Source organism: Tamandua tetradactyla, chromosome 2 (genome assembly GCF_023851605.1).
Source record: "Tamandua tetradactyla isolate mTamTet1 chromosome 2, mTamTet1.pri, whole genome shotgun sequence".
NCBI classification, from domain to species: Eukaryota; Metazoa; Chordata; class Mammalia; order Pilosa; family Myrmecophagidae; genus Tamandua; species Tamandua tetradactyla.
Window position 1 is genome coordinate 180,005,912 of NC_135328.1, and position 13,222 is coordinate 180,019,133.

General features: G+C 46.5%; 1 protein-coding gene across 6 annotated transcripts in view; it reads right to left on the bottom strand.

Annotated features, from left to right (window-relative positions):
- Positions 1–322: 322 nt before the first annotated feature.
- The window catches only part of ST3GAL3 (ST3 beta-galactoside alpha-2,3-sialyltransferase 3), a 300,267-nt gene continuing 287,367 nt past the window's right edge, over positions 323–13,222 (bottom strand). For 5 of the 6 annotated variants that reach the window (XM_077149972.1, XM_077149967.1, XM_077149970.1 and 2 more), the window contains 3 exons: positions 6,771–6,917; positions 6,376–6,522; positions 323–1,387 (listed from right to left, as the gene is read on the bottom strand). In XM_077149972.1, the coding sequence (XP_077006087.1) occupies positions 1,298–1,387; positions 6,376–6,522; positions 6,771–6,917 (384 nt within the window). In that variant the 3' untranslated portion in view covers positions 323–1,297. The remainder of the gene's footprint in view (positions 1,388–6,375; positions 6,523–6,770; positions 6,918–13,222) is intronic. The other variant, XM_077149968.1, reaches the window with a different exon arrangement.

The window sequence follows — 13,222 nt, forward strand, 5'->3', positions numbered from 1 at the left end:
TATGCTGTGGGCTCAGCAATGTATCTTTCTTTTGCTGTGCAGGACTCTGTCCCTGTGAGTGTCCTGGAGCTACAGGCTCTACCCTCTGGCTGAAACAGCGGGCACCTGGGTGGACTCTGGAGCATGGGGATCCAGGACTATGTAGGACAGGAGAGATTCCAGAGACCCGTAGGTGGCTGCTCAGGACCCACAGGTGATAGAAGTGAAAGGGACTTAGGGATCTGTGGGCTGGAAGAGATGGTCCTTGGATTTAGCATACTTGCTGAGGCCCTGGGTTCCTGTCTTTTTTTAGGAAAGTCAGAGAAAGCAAGAGGAGACCAGGTTCAGGGAAGAGCTTTATTGCTTCCATGACAGCTGCCTAGGATAGCTGCCACAGCCTAGATAAGGTCCTTGGGCCTAACTTCCCTCTGGCCTGGGCTCAAGGCAGAACCCAAGGACCTGGCAATCTCATTGCTGAAACCCAGAGCAGCTGATAAGTTGGTCAGTCCAGGCTGGGGGCACTGTCCCATGATCAGCTGCAACTGGGGAAGGGGCCCTTCCAATTGGGCTGGGCCAGGTTTCACCTGAGCTCTAAAGTTCTCTCTGCTCTAGGCCAGGGACTGTCTTGTTGGCTTAGAAAGGATGGCTCCAGGGTTTCCCTGTGGGACAGCTAGGGGCTGATGAGTGGGAATACCCTATCTTCTCCCCAAGAAAGGCAAACAGTGTCATGAGCTGAAGGGGGATGGCATGAGATCCTGGCCATTTCCCTGTAGCTCTGGAGAAGGGGGCAGGCTGGTCATGGCAATTCCACCCTCCAGTGAGCCCACTGATTGTTACCACTGCCTGATGGGCCTTCTAGTAGCCTCTGCATGGCAAGTGGACCAAACTTGACATCTCCAACCTTATTTAAAAATAAATTATCCCTACCCTCCCCCCTACCCAAATTCACAAAATGATAATACACCAAACACTGATTGGAGAAATTATTCTGGCAGCAGACTTGCGGCCTAATGTCCCACCTCCTGCATGCTGGGCCTGCTGGGCACAGCTGGCTGCCTCCTGGCCCTCTGGCTTCAAGAACCCAGGCTGTGTGAGGTTGAGTGCTGGTCTCTGAGGCTGGTCTCCATGCAGGCACAGCTCTGGCTACCCTGCCAAGGCCTCGCCACCCCTGGGGCCACTTGGCACTGTCCTTCTCTGGGTCTGAAGGCTCCTGTGCCTCTCAGGCAGAGCCCGACCTAGGCCAGTGAAGTGGGCAGGTGGCAGTGGCTGCTGCTTGCTCCTGGTGCCTGGGCCTCTGTGACCATGTGCTGGACCCACCTCAGATGCCACTGGTTAGGTCAGTGATGACACGTGCTTTTACCAGCTTCCGCAGAAATTCTTTCTCTCGCTGAATATTGTGTGTCCAGGACTGGAAGGAAAGAGATAGAGAAGTGATCAGTTGGACAGCCCAGGTGGCTGCTGGGGCAAGGCCCACCTCAGGGTTCAGCGCCTTCTTCTAGTTGTGACCCTCGGATGCTCTGTGACTGTGGAAGGCTTGAGGGCAGACATTTGTAATCAGTTGGGCCAACAAGATAACGAGGACTCTGATCCTGAAGTTCCCTTTCCCTTCCCAAGACTTGGTGAAAACAAACTTCTAACCCCTTCCTCATCCCAGGAGAACTATGTCTCTCAACTTCTTCCAAGTTTTAGGAGATATAAGCTCCCTAAACCCCTTCTCCAGTGCCGGGGAAAGGACCAGGTTCCCAAAGACATCACCTCCCTTCCTTTCTGACAGCACCTAAGTCCTGGGCACCCTGCAGGCAGGCCACATGAGTCACTTAAGTCTGGGCCAGGCCTGGGGGGTGAGTTCTGCATTGGAAAAAGAATAGTGAGGGGTGGCTTAGTCATTCTCTGTTCTGATGCAATCCACTCTCAAGACCTGGGGCAGCTGATGAAATCCTGCTACGGAGATCAGAGGAGCCAGGAGCCTGAGAAGAGGCTAATCTGATTGTTAAAGTGGAAATTAGAAAGAAGATGTTGCCTTCTAGGGCTTTCATGGGGAAAAACCTCGCCCCAAATCAAGTTCTTTCCTATCCCCATTACTGTCACCCGGAAGTTTGATGACTAAGCCTCTCAATGAATGAATGCATGAATGAATGAATGAATGCCTGAATGGAAGCCAGTAGTCTTTCACAGTTCATACCTAATTGATCTATCTCTCTATGGCATGTGCCAGCATTGAGCCTCACCATAACAGTATTAACAGCTAAGTTGTTTATAAATGCTAAGCACTTATAAAATCCCTCTGTGATTCTGTCCAGCCCATATTCTCATCCGGTTAACCATCTCCAACTTATGAATCTTTTAAATTAGAAACTCAGGTAGTGATCAGCAAAATTCCTTGTATTCCTCTTCTCTGCCCATTGCCTTCAATTTCTTGCGATAATCCTACAAACTAGCTGTCACTTAAAGATAGAGCCCCTGCCCCTACACTCTGAAGTGGTGACTCTCAAGTGGCTCTTTCCTCCCTCTCACTCCAGATTCCACAGAGCTGGAAAGGGGGCATAGTCTTTCTCACTTTTTATTGCCACTTCTACCTGGTTATCTCTCCAAACTCCCTAAAAGCCACTGCTCCTTGGAAGCTCATGTCATTATACTCTGCCATCTGCAGATCACCCCTCCTTGATGCAGATAGGACGTGTGTTAATAACTGTGGAAGGTTCAGGATAGGTATATGGGATTTCACTCTTTTTTCTTATGAATAAAAGTATTCTTTTATGCTTATGAATATGTTTAACCATTTTCATAATAAAAAAGCAAACAAAAAAGTCTGTTTTAGTGTGTAACTCTGTCACATCAGATAATGCCATTTTTCTGGTGCTCTCTTTTCCTAATTCCTCCTTCTATGCAGACCACACCTGAGCTCGCCGGAGCTCCCTGCACTAGGGTCTGATGCCTAAGCCCAGTTCACGGTAAAACTGCACTTGCCTTTCATTGTCCTTGTTCCTCTGAGTGCATCTCCCTCAAGAACTCTGCAGGGAGGGTTGGCTCTGCGCTGGGGAAGATTCTGGCAGCCCCGGGTCCCTATCCTTACCAGGTCCCTTAATTCTGGACCCTGATGTCCATCCAATGTCACAGTCCACACTCAGAGGAGTTTTCCTTCTGGTAGCTTGTTTTCAGTCTTTATCTTTGGCTCCTCTTTCCTCACCCAACCATTAAATACTGGTATTCCTAAAGTTCTGCCCTGTCTACCTGTGTTTGCTTCTGTACTCTCCCTGGGAAATCCTACCCAGGCCCTCCTTATATCAGAACAAAAGTTGTGCTCACAGCTCACAGCTCTGTATTTGCAGCCCAGATTTCTCCGCTGCATCACAGACTTCCGTATGAACCCACTTCATCCTGCGGCTGCTGTTCAGCCTCTGTCCTTCCCTTCACATCCAAGCTTCCCTGCTGTGCACTGGCCACTTGTGGTCTCTACTTCTTCACCTTCTGTTCCCTGCTCAATCACTGCAATCTGTCTCCTACTCCACCATTCCTTTGAAACTACACTCACCATAGCCAGCAGTGGCTTCTTAACTGGCACATCCAATGGCCATTCTCAGTATTCATCTTACTGGACTCTTCTGCTGCATCTGACATTGCTGACATTCTCTTCTTGAAATACTATTCTTTTTGGTCTCCATGACTCTGCATCTTCTTAATTTTCCCTACTCTCTCTTTGTCTCCTTTATGAATTCCCTTTGACATCCCTTTACTATCTCTAGCATTCAGTCTTGCCCTGCTTGCCGACACATCCCATGCCTTCTTGCTGGGCCTGGAAAATGGGCTGATCAAGTTGAGTGAAGAGAAGCAAGGGTGAGACCAGAGCTCTGAATGATTCACCTGAACACTGAAGATAAACCAGAACTCTAATGCCAGGCACCAACAGTTTCAGTGAATCCTCATCGAGGAGGTTGGTAGGTAACAGTGATGAAAAGGAGGGTTAAAAGAAAAAAGAAAGCCTAACATGTCTGAGTGCTTACTATGTGCTAGGTCTTTTTTATACCTTATCACATCCAATCTTCCCCAAACCCTAGGATGTAGGTGCTATTCTTCTCCCTTTTTATAGATAAGGAAACAAAGATAGAGAGCCAAGCTAAGAACCCAGGCCATCTGACGTCACAGCATACATTGTTTAGCGCTGTGCATGAGAGTGGGCAGCAGGTGACATGAGCCTCGGGTTTCACATGATGGGAAAGGAACAATGGTCTGAAAACTGAGATATGGCAGATAGAAGGAAGGAGCAGCCTGCACCAGAGAGGGCATCAGGGAAGATAGTGTTCATTCTACCTCACTCTTATACCGAGGAGATCCCTAGGCCCTGATGATGTAAAATGCTGAATGTTTCTTCTCGCTGTTTCCTTCTCCTCATCCCCACAGCTCAAACTCCAGTTCAAGAGCCATCATGTCTTCCCTAGACTGCTACAATAGCCTCCAGACTCATTACTGTTCCTGCCTGGCTCCCGCTATTCCATCCTGCAACCATAGTGGTCTCACTGTATCACAATGGACAGCCTAAAACTCTTTCATGGCTCTCCACTGCCTTCAGAATAATGTCCAAATTCCGTACCCTGGCTTGGCAAGCCCTTCATGAGCTGGTTATTACCAAATCTATTCACCCTCTGCCTTAAACATTTCCCTAAAGTTTATAAAAAAGGAATATGGAAGGGGGACCAAAGACATAAGTAGACTGAAGCCACAAGGCAGCTAAAAGCTGTGAGAACAGTTTGGAGTGGGCAGCTGGTAGGGGACAAAGAAGTACAAAGCTATGGGAAGAGAGGCAGAGACAGAGAGAGTCGTGGTAATAGTGAGGCTGGTCTGGGGCCGCTGCTGTAGAATCATCTTCGCTCTCCTGAGCCCCATTCCAGCCAACAGGAGGCCCAGCTGTAAGGCTGTTTTTGGTTTCCCCATGAGATTCCCAAGTCCGTTCTCTAACCTTGAAATAGCTCCCGATTACTTGGGATAACCTGAATGAACCAAAAAAAGTCTATTACAATAAAGATGGTAATTGAAGCCATAGATACAGATATAAATCTCCTGGAGAACATGCAGAGTGAGAACAGAAGATGGTCTAGGATAGAGCTCTGATGATGTTGGTATTTAAGGGATGTATAGAAAAAAACAAAAGAGAATGAGAGAGAATGGCAAGGGAATTAGGAGGAAAATTCCTGGCCAAGTTGATATCTTAGAAGTCTAAACAGGGAAGTTTCAAAGATGAAGGCGTGGTTGACATAAAATGTGTTTCTGAGAGATTGAGAAAGTTGAAATTTAAATGTGTCCACTGGATTTGGCAGGAGTGAGGCAAGTCACTGTTGACCTGGAGGGAGGTGTGAAGGGGGCAGCCAGGCTGCAAGAGGCAAAGGGCTAAGAGGGAGGAAGGAGTGCAAAGTGGACAATCCAACAGGGATGGTGGGTGGGAGCTTGAGGGGAGTGGAAAGCTCTGAAGAGCTGTGGGGGCAGGATAGGAGAAAGGCGTGTACAAAGATGGATGAGCAGAAATGAGGACTCAGCTGAGAGTGGAACCCTTGCATTTATAGAAATAGAAATCTGTGCAGATGTGAGAGCTCCTCCAACTACACTCAGTAGCCCAGATGCAGAGCAGACAAGGGGCTCAAAGCACTGGCCCACAAGTTACAGTTTTCTGGCTGGAACTAGTGGAAGCTGAGGGGATGGTAAGAAGGATTTGGATTTTCCACATGGGATCCTGGCTCTCAAGGGAGAGATGCCAAAAGTTGACAGGCTGAGGGAACTTCAGTGCTTCTCAAATTTAATGTACCTGTACATGAGTCACCTGGGAAGCAATTCTGGTGATGAAGAGCTTCAGGGCTTGGTCTGGGGAAGGGTGGTGGAAGTACAGGATAGCTGTCCTGGGATTGAGAGGCAATGTTGTTGTAGGTTTGTTTGAGGGGGCAAGAGAGTCCTCTGCAGGAATGCAGGGACCATGGCAGAAAGAATGACTGAGCAGGTGCCAAAGACCAGACTAGTGTATATGGCTGGGGAATGCAGCATGGAGGAGACAGGTACAGGGACAAGGGCAGGGACCGTCCCAGGGAGGAAATATCTAGAAGGCTGAGGATGAGGGTGCTGGGTTCAGAGGAAAACTGGGAAGGGAGAGGCACAGAGGATGGAAGTCCTTGTCTCTGCTTGGTGATCAGAGATCTGGGATGCAGGGATGGACTGCCAGTGTCACCACACATCTAGGGGAGGGGCTGAGTGGGAGAGGGCAGGGCTTTGCTGGGGAGTGCTGGGGAGCCAGACCAGCTGCTTGGCTCATCCCTTTACCATTCATTTGTGGATATGCAGTCAGAGCCTGGCCTTTGTGCTGGAAGAGCCCCTCCCTAGGCCCTGCCCAGGGACTGCCCACGCTGGGCCCTGCACCTCTTTGATGGCTGCCATGCGCACGGTCTCATAGTAGTGCAGAGGTGCGTTGGGAGTGCTCATGTCGTAGCCAAAGCCTGCGACTGCCACTTCATCACAGCCGTGTAATGCCATGGTCACTGCCACACTGCCAAGCGTCGGGATGTTCTGGAAGGGGGGAATGCAGAGTTCAGCTGGTGGGCTGGCTCCGGTGGAGACCCCTCAGCTAAGCTCCCCAGAGTTGAGCTCTGTTCCCATTCTGAGAATTGAGCCTTCTTCCTCCCAAAACCACCTCCCTGGAGCACAGCCAACCCCATGCCACCATCTCACCCCCCACTCCCCATGCTGCCGTTTCTTCTCAAGGCACCTCTGCTCCGGTCTCCCCCTTCCTTTCTCCCCAGTCCCAGCTAGCTCACCCCTCGGCCCATGAGGCCGTTGTTGAAGGGCAGTCCGATGAGGGTGAAGGCTGCCTCCTGGATGAAATAGGGGTTGAGGATGCGAATCTCAGAGGGCTCCTTGGGCACTCGAGTGGCCACAGATTTCCAGAAGCCATCCGATGCACTCTGTGGACATAGCATAAGTGAGCATGAGTTGGGCACACAACTTGTGATGGGATGGGGTGAGTAGTCAGCCTCAAAGTATGTATGGATAAATGAGAAAGGAGGTGGTGGCACGAGGTGTGTACTAGGGAATCTGGGGCAGGTGGTATGAACACAGCTAGTTTGGGAGGGCTTGGGTATAAAGCGGGGACAAGGGACAGAGATGAGGATGAGTGATGGGAAATAGTGAGCATGTGGTAGGGCCAAAGTGTGTCATAGGGGAAACAAAACGAGCTGCAGGGCCAGAACAGAGGGTGCAGGATGCTGTGGGGTGTGCTGCTCTGGTGTGTGTGGGTTCTTGGGCCAGTGGAAAGACCCAGTGGGCCAGCTGTCCTGCCTCTCCATCCGCAGCAACTGAGGGGCCCAGGAGGAGCCTGTCCTCTCCCTCCTATCTGATCTGCTGTGCTCTCCTCCTTCCCCTCCTGCTGTCTCTCCTGGCTCTCAGCAAACTGTTCTAAAGTGAATCTGAAAAATAAAGACAGATATGAGCCAGGAAAGCATGGCAGAACAACACTCAAATCCCAGTTCTGCCACTGACTGGAGTTGGGCGACTGGGTAAATGGCCAGCTGTCTGAGCCCCAGTTTCTTTAACTTCAAAGCGAGATCATTCTTCCCCATGGATCTTAGCCACTGTACTGGAAAGGTGATCCTCTCTGAAACTGGACATCCCACTGTCCATTCCAGGGCCATAACTTCCTCTCATTCCAACCCCATGGAGACCGCCAATCCTCCCATTTCCGATCAGTACATGATTCCTTCCTGGGCTAGATCCTGTGGTTCCTTCAACACCCTGCCCCTTGTCCTTCTACTACCCTAGCCCAGTGAAACCTGGAACTTTGGATCAATCCATTCATCCACTTTCTCCACCCTTAAAAGTGGCTTCCTGATCATTGCCGGAGAGAATCACAAATCAACCCTGCAGACTAGAGGCATTATCGACCCATGGGTTCCAACCTAATGGTTATTTCCAATGAGTTTATTTGTCTGGAAAATCTAAAAGAACAAACTAAACTTAGACTGGATAAAATGGTGTAGTAATGGGGTCTGTACACCAATAGGAAACAATCACCAGATAAAATGAAATCCCATTTGCAATCCCAACAGAAAACATCAAATACCGAGCAATAAATTTAAGAAATATATGAGACCTATAATGAGAAAACTATAATCCTTTATTGGGAGACATAAAAAATATGACTTGAAAAATAAAAGGCGAGACAAACCATATTCTTGGATGGAAAGGCTGAATATTAAAACATTGCCTATTCCTCCCAGATTAGTTTATAAGCTTAATATAATTCTAACAAAACTCCCCAATAGGATTTTGAAACTTATCAAAAGGATTCTAAAAATCCATCCAAAAGATTTAACAGGTAAAAATAGCTCCTGATTAAAAAAATTAGATATCAGTATACATTATGAATTTTAATTTATTAAAACAATGATACACATATAAAAATCAACACAAAGACCTATAAAACAGAATAGATAGTTCAGAAGCAGCTCAATATACATAACAACTTAGGTTATGATAAAAGAAGCCCCATGAGTCAGTGGGAACGAGATGAATTCCTCAGTAAGCCGAATGTGAAAATTTGCTATTTGGAGAAAAGATCCACTTATTCCCTCTCCTCATACACAAAATAACATGTTGAAAAAGTACAACTGAAACAAAATTTAGCTGTGTATTTATCTTATCGTTGAACTTTCTAAATATTAATTCAATGGAAGAAAGAGAGAAAAAGATAAACAGACTTTGACTTCATAAACATTTAAAAGTGCTTTGGTACATTAAAAATATAATAAACAAAATTAAGAGGGAAACAAAAAATGAGAAAAATTTTGTCACAAAGAATAAGAAATACATATTTTAAAAACTCATTAGAAATTAGTATTAGACCCCATAAAAAGAGGTTTAGGACATAAAAAATGTTAATCAGCATGAAAAACATTCAGTCTTATTAGTGAGAAAGAAATGCAGATTAAAACAATGAGATTTTTTTTCTACTAAATGTGTATATATATGTATGTGTATATGTGTGAATATTTATATATACATACACATTTTAATGCTTGTTATGGTATGCTGCTGTAGAATTCTCCTACTTTACATTAAAAAAAATTTTTTTTGCATGGGCAGGCATCGGGAATCGATCCCTGGGCATACATTTTGACACAGCCTTTCTAAAAAGCAATTCGGCAATGCGTATCAAAAGCCTCAAAGCTGTTTATACCTTATGATCCTCCAAATTTCCCTTCTAAAAGTAATCAGAAAGGTGAAGACCTCCGTAACAGGCTGTTTATTACAGTGTTATTCATTAGAGTGACAAACTAGGAGAAAAATACAAAAGTTGACAATAGAGGTTGTCAAAAGATACTTAATACATCCATGTAGTAGAATGTGATAAAGACACTAAAATTATGTTTTCTAAGAATTTTGTCATGTTTTCTTAGAAATGGATGTAGCAAAATCTACTTACCCAACCTCTGTTGTTGGATATTTAAATTGTTTCTAGTTTCCCCAGACCTGCCCCCTCTGTGTTCCCTACCCTCTATTATCCATTCAAGTCTTCAAAGCCAGAAACCTGGGAATCAATTCTCTGTTTCTCTGGCCTATCTTGCCTAATGGTCATCTAGTTCTTTCAATTCTATCTTCTAAGTATCCCACAGACCCATCCCTTCCTCCCAAACAGACTGCTACCACCTCAAGTTCAGGTATCCTCATCTGAAACCTGGACTGGCATGATGACTGGTCATTTGTGCCATCTGTCTTGTTGACTGCTAAATCCTCCAAAGCCTAGTAGAGTACACAACAAATAATTGTTGAATTCCATTCATTTATTCATCAATTTATTCAAGCACCTAGAATGGGCCACCTCTGACTCACAAGTCATTTCCATTAGGCCAGATTGATCTTTCTATAAACAAATCAGATAAAATCACTGGCCCACAGAAGATCCAAGCTTTTTAGCTGGTTCATAACGTCTTGTCTGTCTCTCCAGTTTCAGCCCCATTTGAAGGTTCTCCCAGGCTAATTCATGCCTTCATGCTCTTGCAGATGCTGTTCCTTTTGTCTCTAATGGCCTTCCCATCTCTATCCCCCTGATAAACATCTACTCATTGTTTAACTCAGCATCTCTTTCTCCCTGACTCCGTTCATGCCAACTTAGAACCTTTGGGAGGTGATAAAATATAGAGTTAAGATTCCTGGGACTTTGGGATGAGCCAGTACAACATCAAGAGATAGAGAAAGCCTTCTTGACCAAAATGGGGAAGAGAGAAATGAGACAAAATAGCGTTTCAGTGGCTGAGTGAATTCAGAGTAGAGAGGTTATCCTGGAGGTTATTCATATGCATTATATAAATATCCCTTTTAGTTTATGGTGTATTGGTATGGATAGAGGGAAGTACCTAAAACTGTTGAGCTATGTTTCAGTAGCCTTGATTCTTGAAGACAACTGTATAAAGATGTAATGTTTACAATGTGACTGTGAAAACTTTGTGCTGATGCTCTTTATATGCAGGGTATGGAAAGGTGAGTAAAAAATATGGCAAAAAAATAAGTAATGGGGGGAGAAAGGGTAAAATAAATTGGTTAGATGGAAATACTAGTGGTCAATGAGTGGGAGAGGTAAGGGGTATGGTATGTGTGAGTTTTTTCTTTTTATTTCTTTTTATGGAGTGATGCAAATGTTCTAAAAAATGATCATGGTGATGAATACACAACTATGTGATGATATTGTGAGCCACTGATTGTACACCATGTATAGAATGTATGTGTGTGAAGATTTCTCAAGAAACAAACAACAAAAACAAAAGATTCCTGGGTCTTAGCTCTGGTCACTCACTGTGATGTCCCTGGGCAAGTAACTTAAGTTTCCTTAGGATAAGACAGGAATAATATTCACCTTTCAGGCTGTGGTGAAAATTAAATGATATAACCCTGGTTGAGTGCCAAGCTCATGTTTATTCAATAAATGTCAGCCATTATCATTATTGACATTAGTGATGGGTTGTCACCTCCACCCCCTGCCCTCTGTCTCACAGGACAGGTGTTCACATCTGATTTATTTCTGTGTCCTAGGGCCCAGCACAGTACTGGACAGTTGAGGGAGCATCAGTGAGTGTTTACTAAAGGAGACATGAAATCCATCCAAGACTCCTCTGCTGCCCTCAGCAGCAGAAAACTGCTCCCCATTGGTTATTGTCTTCAGCCTCAGCTTCTGCTGCCTCTTCCAAGGACTGACTCTTCCAGCCCCTCCCTCCCTATGTCTCCTCACCTCTGTAGCAACAGCTCTTCTTCTGGCAAATTCCATCTGTATTCTGAGGCTCAGCTTAAAGGATAGGCCCCCATTAGTCTGAAAGAGGAGATCCCAGCTCTTCCTCCTGCTTAACTTCTCTGTGTTTCCAAGAGAGGTGTATGTGTGTAAGGAGGAGAAGTGTAGGGGTAAGTAGGACCCAGTTGGAAAGGGAAGGGTGGAGAAATGGCCAAGACCTGACCCAGATCCTGGGTGGGCCAGATGTGGACTGAAAGGAATGGCAGATGCCAGCATGTGCCAAGCATGGTGCAGTCCCCTGTCCCTTCTCCAGAGCCTGACAGGCCCTGACAGTTCCCCACCCAGGGTTCCTGCCCCTGCCTGCCCCATACACAGCTAAAGAGGAAGAAGAATGTGCAGGGGCTGCTCGGGAGGGGGTTGGGAGAGCCAGGAATGGGCATAGTTGGGGGGTGTGAGCTAGGCTCCAGGCTAGTTTTCATAGACATTTACATCTCTTCAACTTTCACCTACTTCACAGGTATGGAGCCCAAGATGCAGTAACATGCTCAAGGTCACACAGCCTGCAAGTGGCTGTGCCAAGACTCAAACTCAAGTGTTCAGGCTCCAGAATGGGTGTTCTTTCTGCCACGCCACTTATCACCACCACTGGTTCTACTTCAGGAAAGGCAAACTGGCCTTAACAGAGACTTCTGTTCCTTGAACCACGGCTGGGTGTCTTGAGTCAAAGATGGCTGTGCCCTCCCTTCTGCCCTCCATGAGCTCTAGGGTGAGTTAGGGGGTCACTCCAGTTGGTGCCAACATCCCATTTCACAGAGGGGACTCTGGTCCAGAGAAGTGGAGGGACTTGCCCAAGGTGGCACACACAGCTGGGTTGTATCTGAGCTGGGATTCAAGTTCAGAGCCTGGTTCTTTCCAGGACATGAGCTGCCTTGTCTGAAACAGTATTTCTTGGTCTTTTCCCTGTGCTGAAAGTCTATATTTAACTACTACATGAATCTGCAGGAGAAAGAAAGCTTATAATCTCAAACCCTTTCAGAACCTGATAAAAGCTTTAATGGGGCAGAGGAAAGTTTCGACCTCTCTTTCCACTATTGCTCTATGATGGAGGAGAAACTACTAATCTGACTGCTTAGAGTTTAGGATACTGAGTATGTCCCATTTATCGATATTGGGTGAAAAACCTCACGCACAGGGGGTGCAGCTCTGTCCCTCTGACTTCTTTGAGGAGGTGGTGAGGTGAGGTGGGGCCTGCCTCCCTGCAGCAGGCCCAGCCACCCTGACCTCTCTGCCTCTGCTGACCGCGGGCTGAGTGCTCTGAAGTTCTCGGCGGCCAGCAGTGGCTGAGAGGAATCTTGGGTCTCTGGGGAAAAGGAGTCTCTGTGCTTGAGTCTCAAGTCCCCAAGAACCCTGCGTGAGAGAACTGGGAACTGAAAACAGTCAACAACTCAGTGATTCTTTTATTTCCCATCTGTCCTGTCCTGATGGAGCACTTCCTCAGGAATTTCGGGGAAGGGAACAATAAGAACAAGATATGATTTGGGTATTTCTGTGTTCCCTGGCCATAAAACGATTAGCTATTAACAAAACCTCAGCTTGTCTCCTATAAAAATCTGACTCCTCTTTTCAGAAAAACGTACACAGGCGCACACACACAGCATTGCGCATACCATTTCAGAGGGTCACAGAAGCCCTGAGGTCAAGGGGATTTGCTGATTTTGGATTAAGAACCTCTAGTAAAGGGCGAGAAGAGATGAGGACCCTGAATAGAATCCTGGAAACATCAACATTTAAGGGGTGGGTGGAAACAGAGGAGCGCATGGAGGACTCAGAGCCATAGTATAAGAGATAATAAGAACTAGGGAGAGGGCGATGCAGTAGAAAATCCTGGGCACTGGAGTCAGGACAACTTCGATTCTCATGCTGATACCAATACATCTGTGTGACCTGGGGCACATCAACTCCTTAAGCCTCGATTCCTAATACACGAGACAG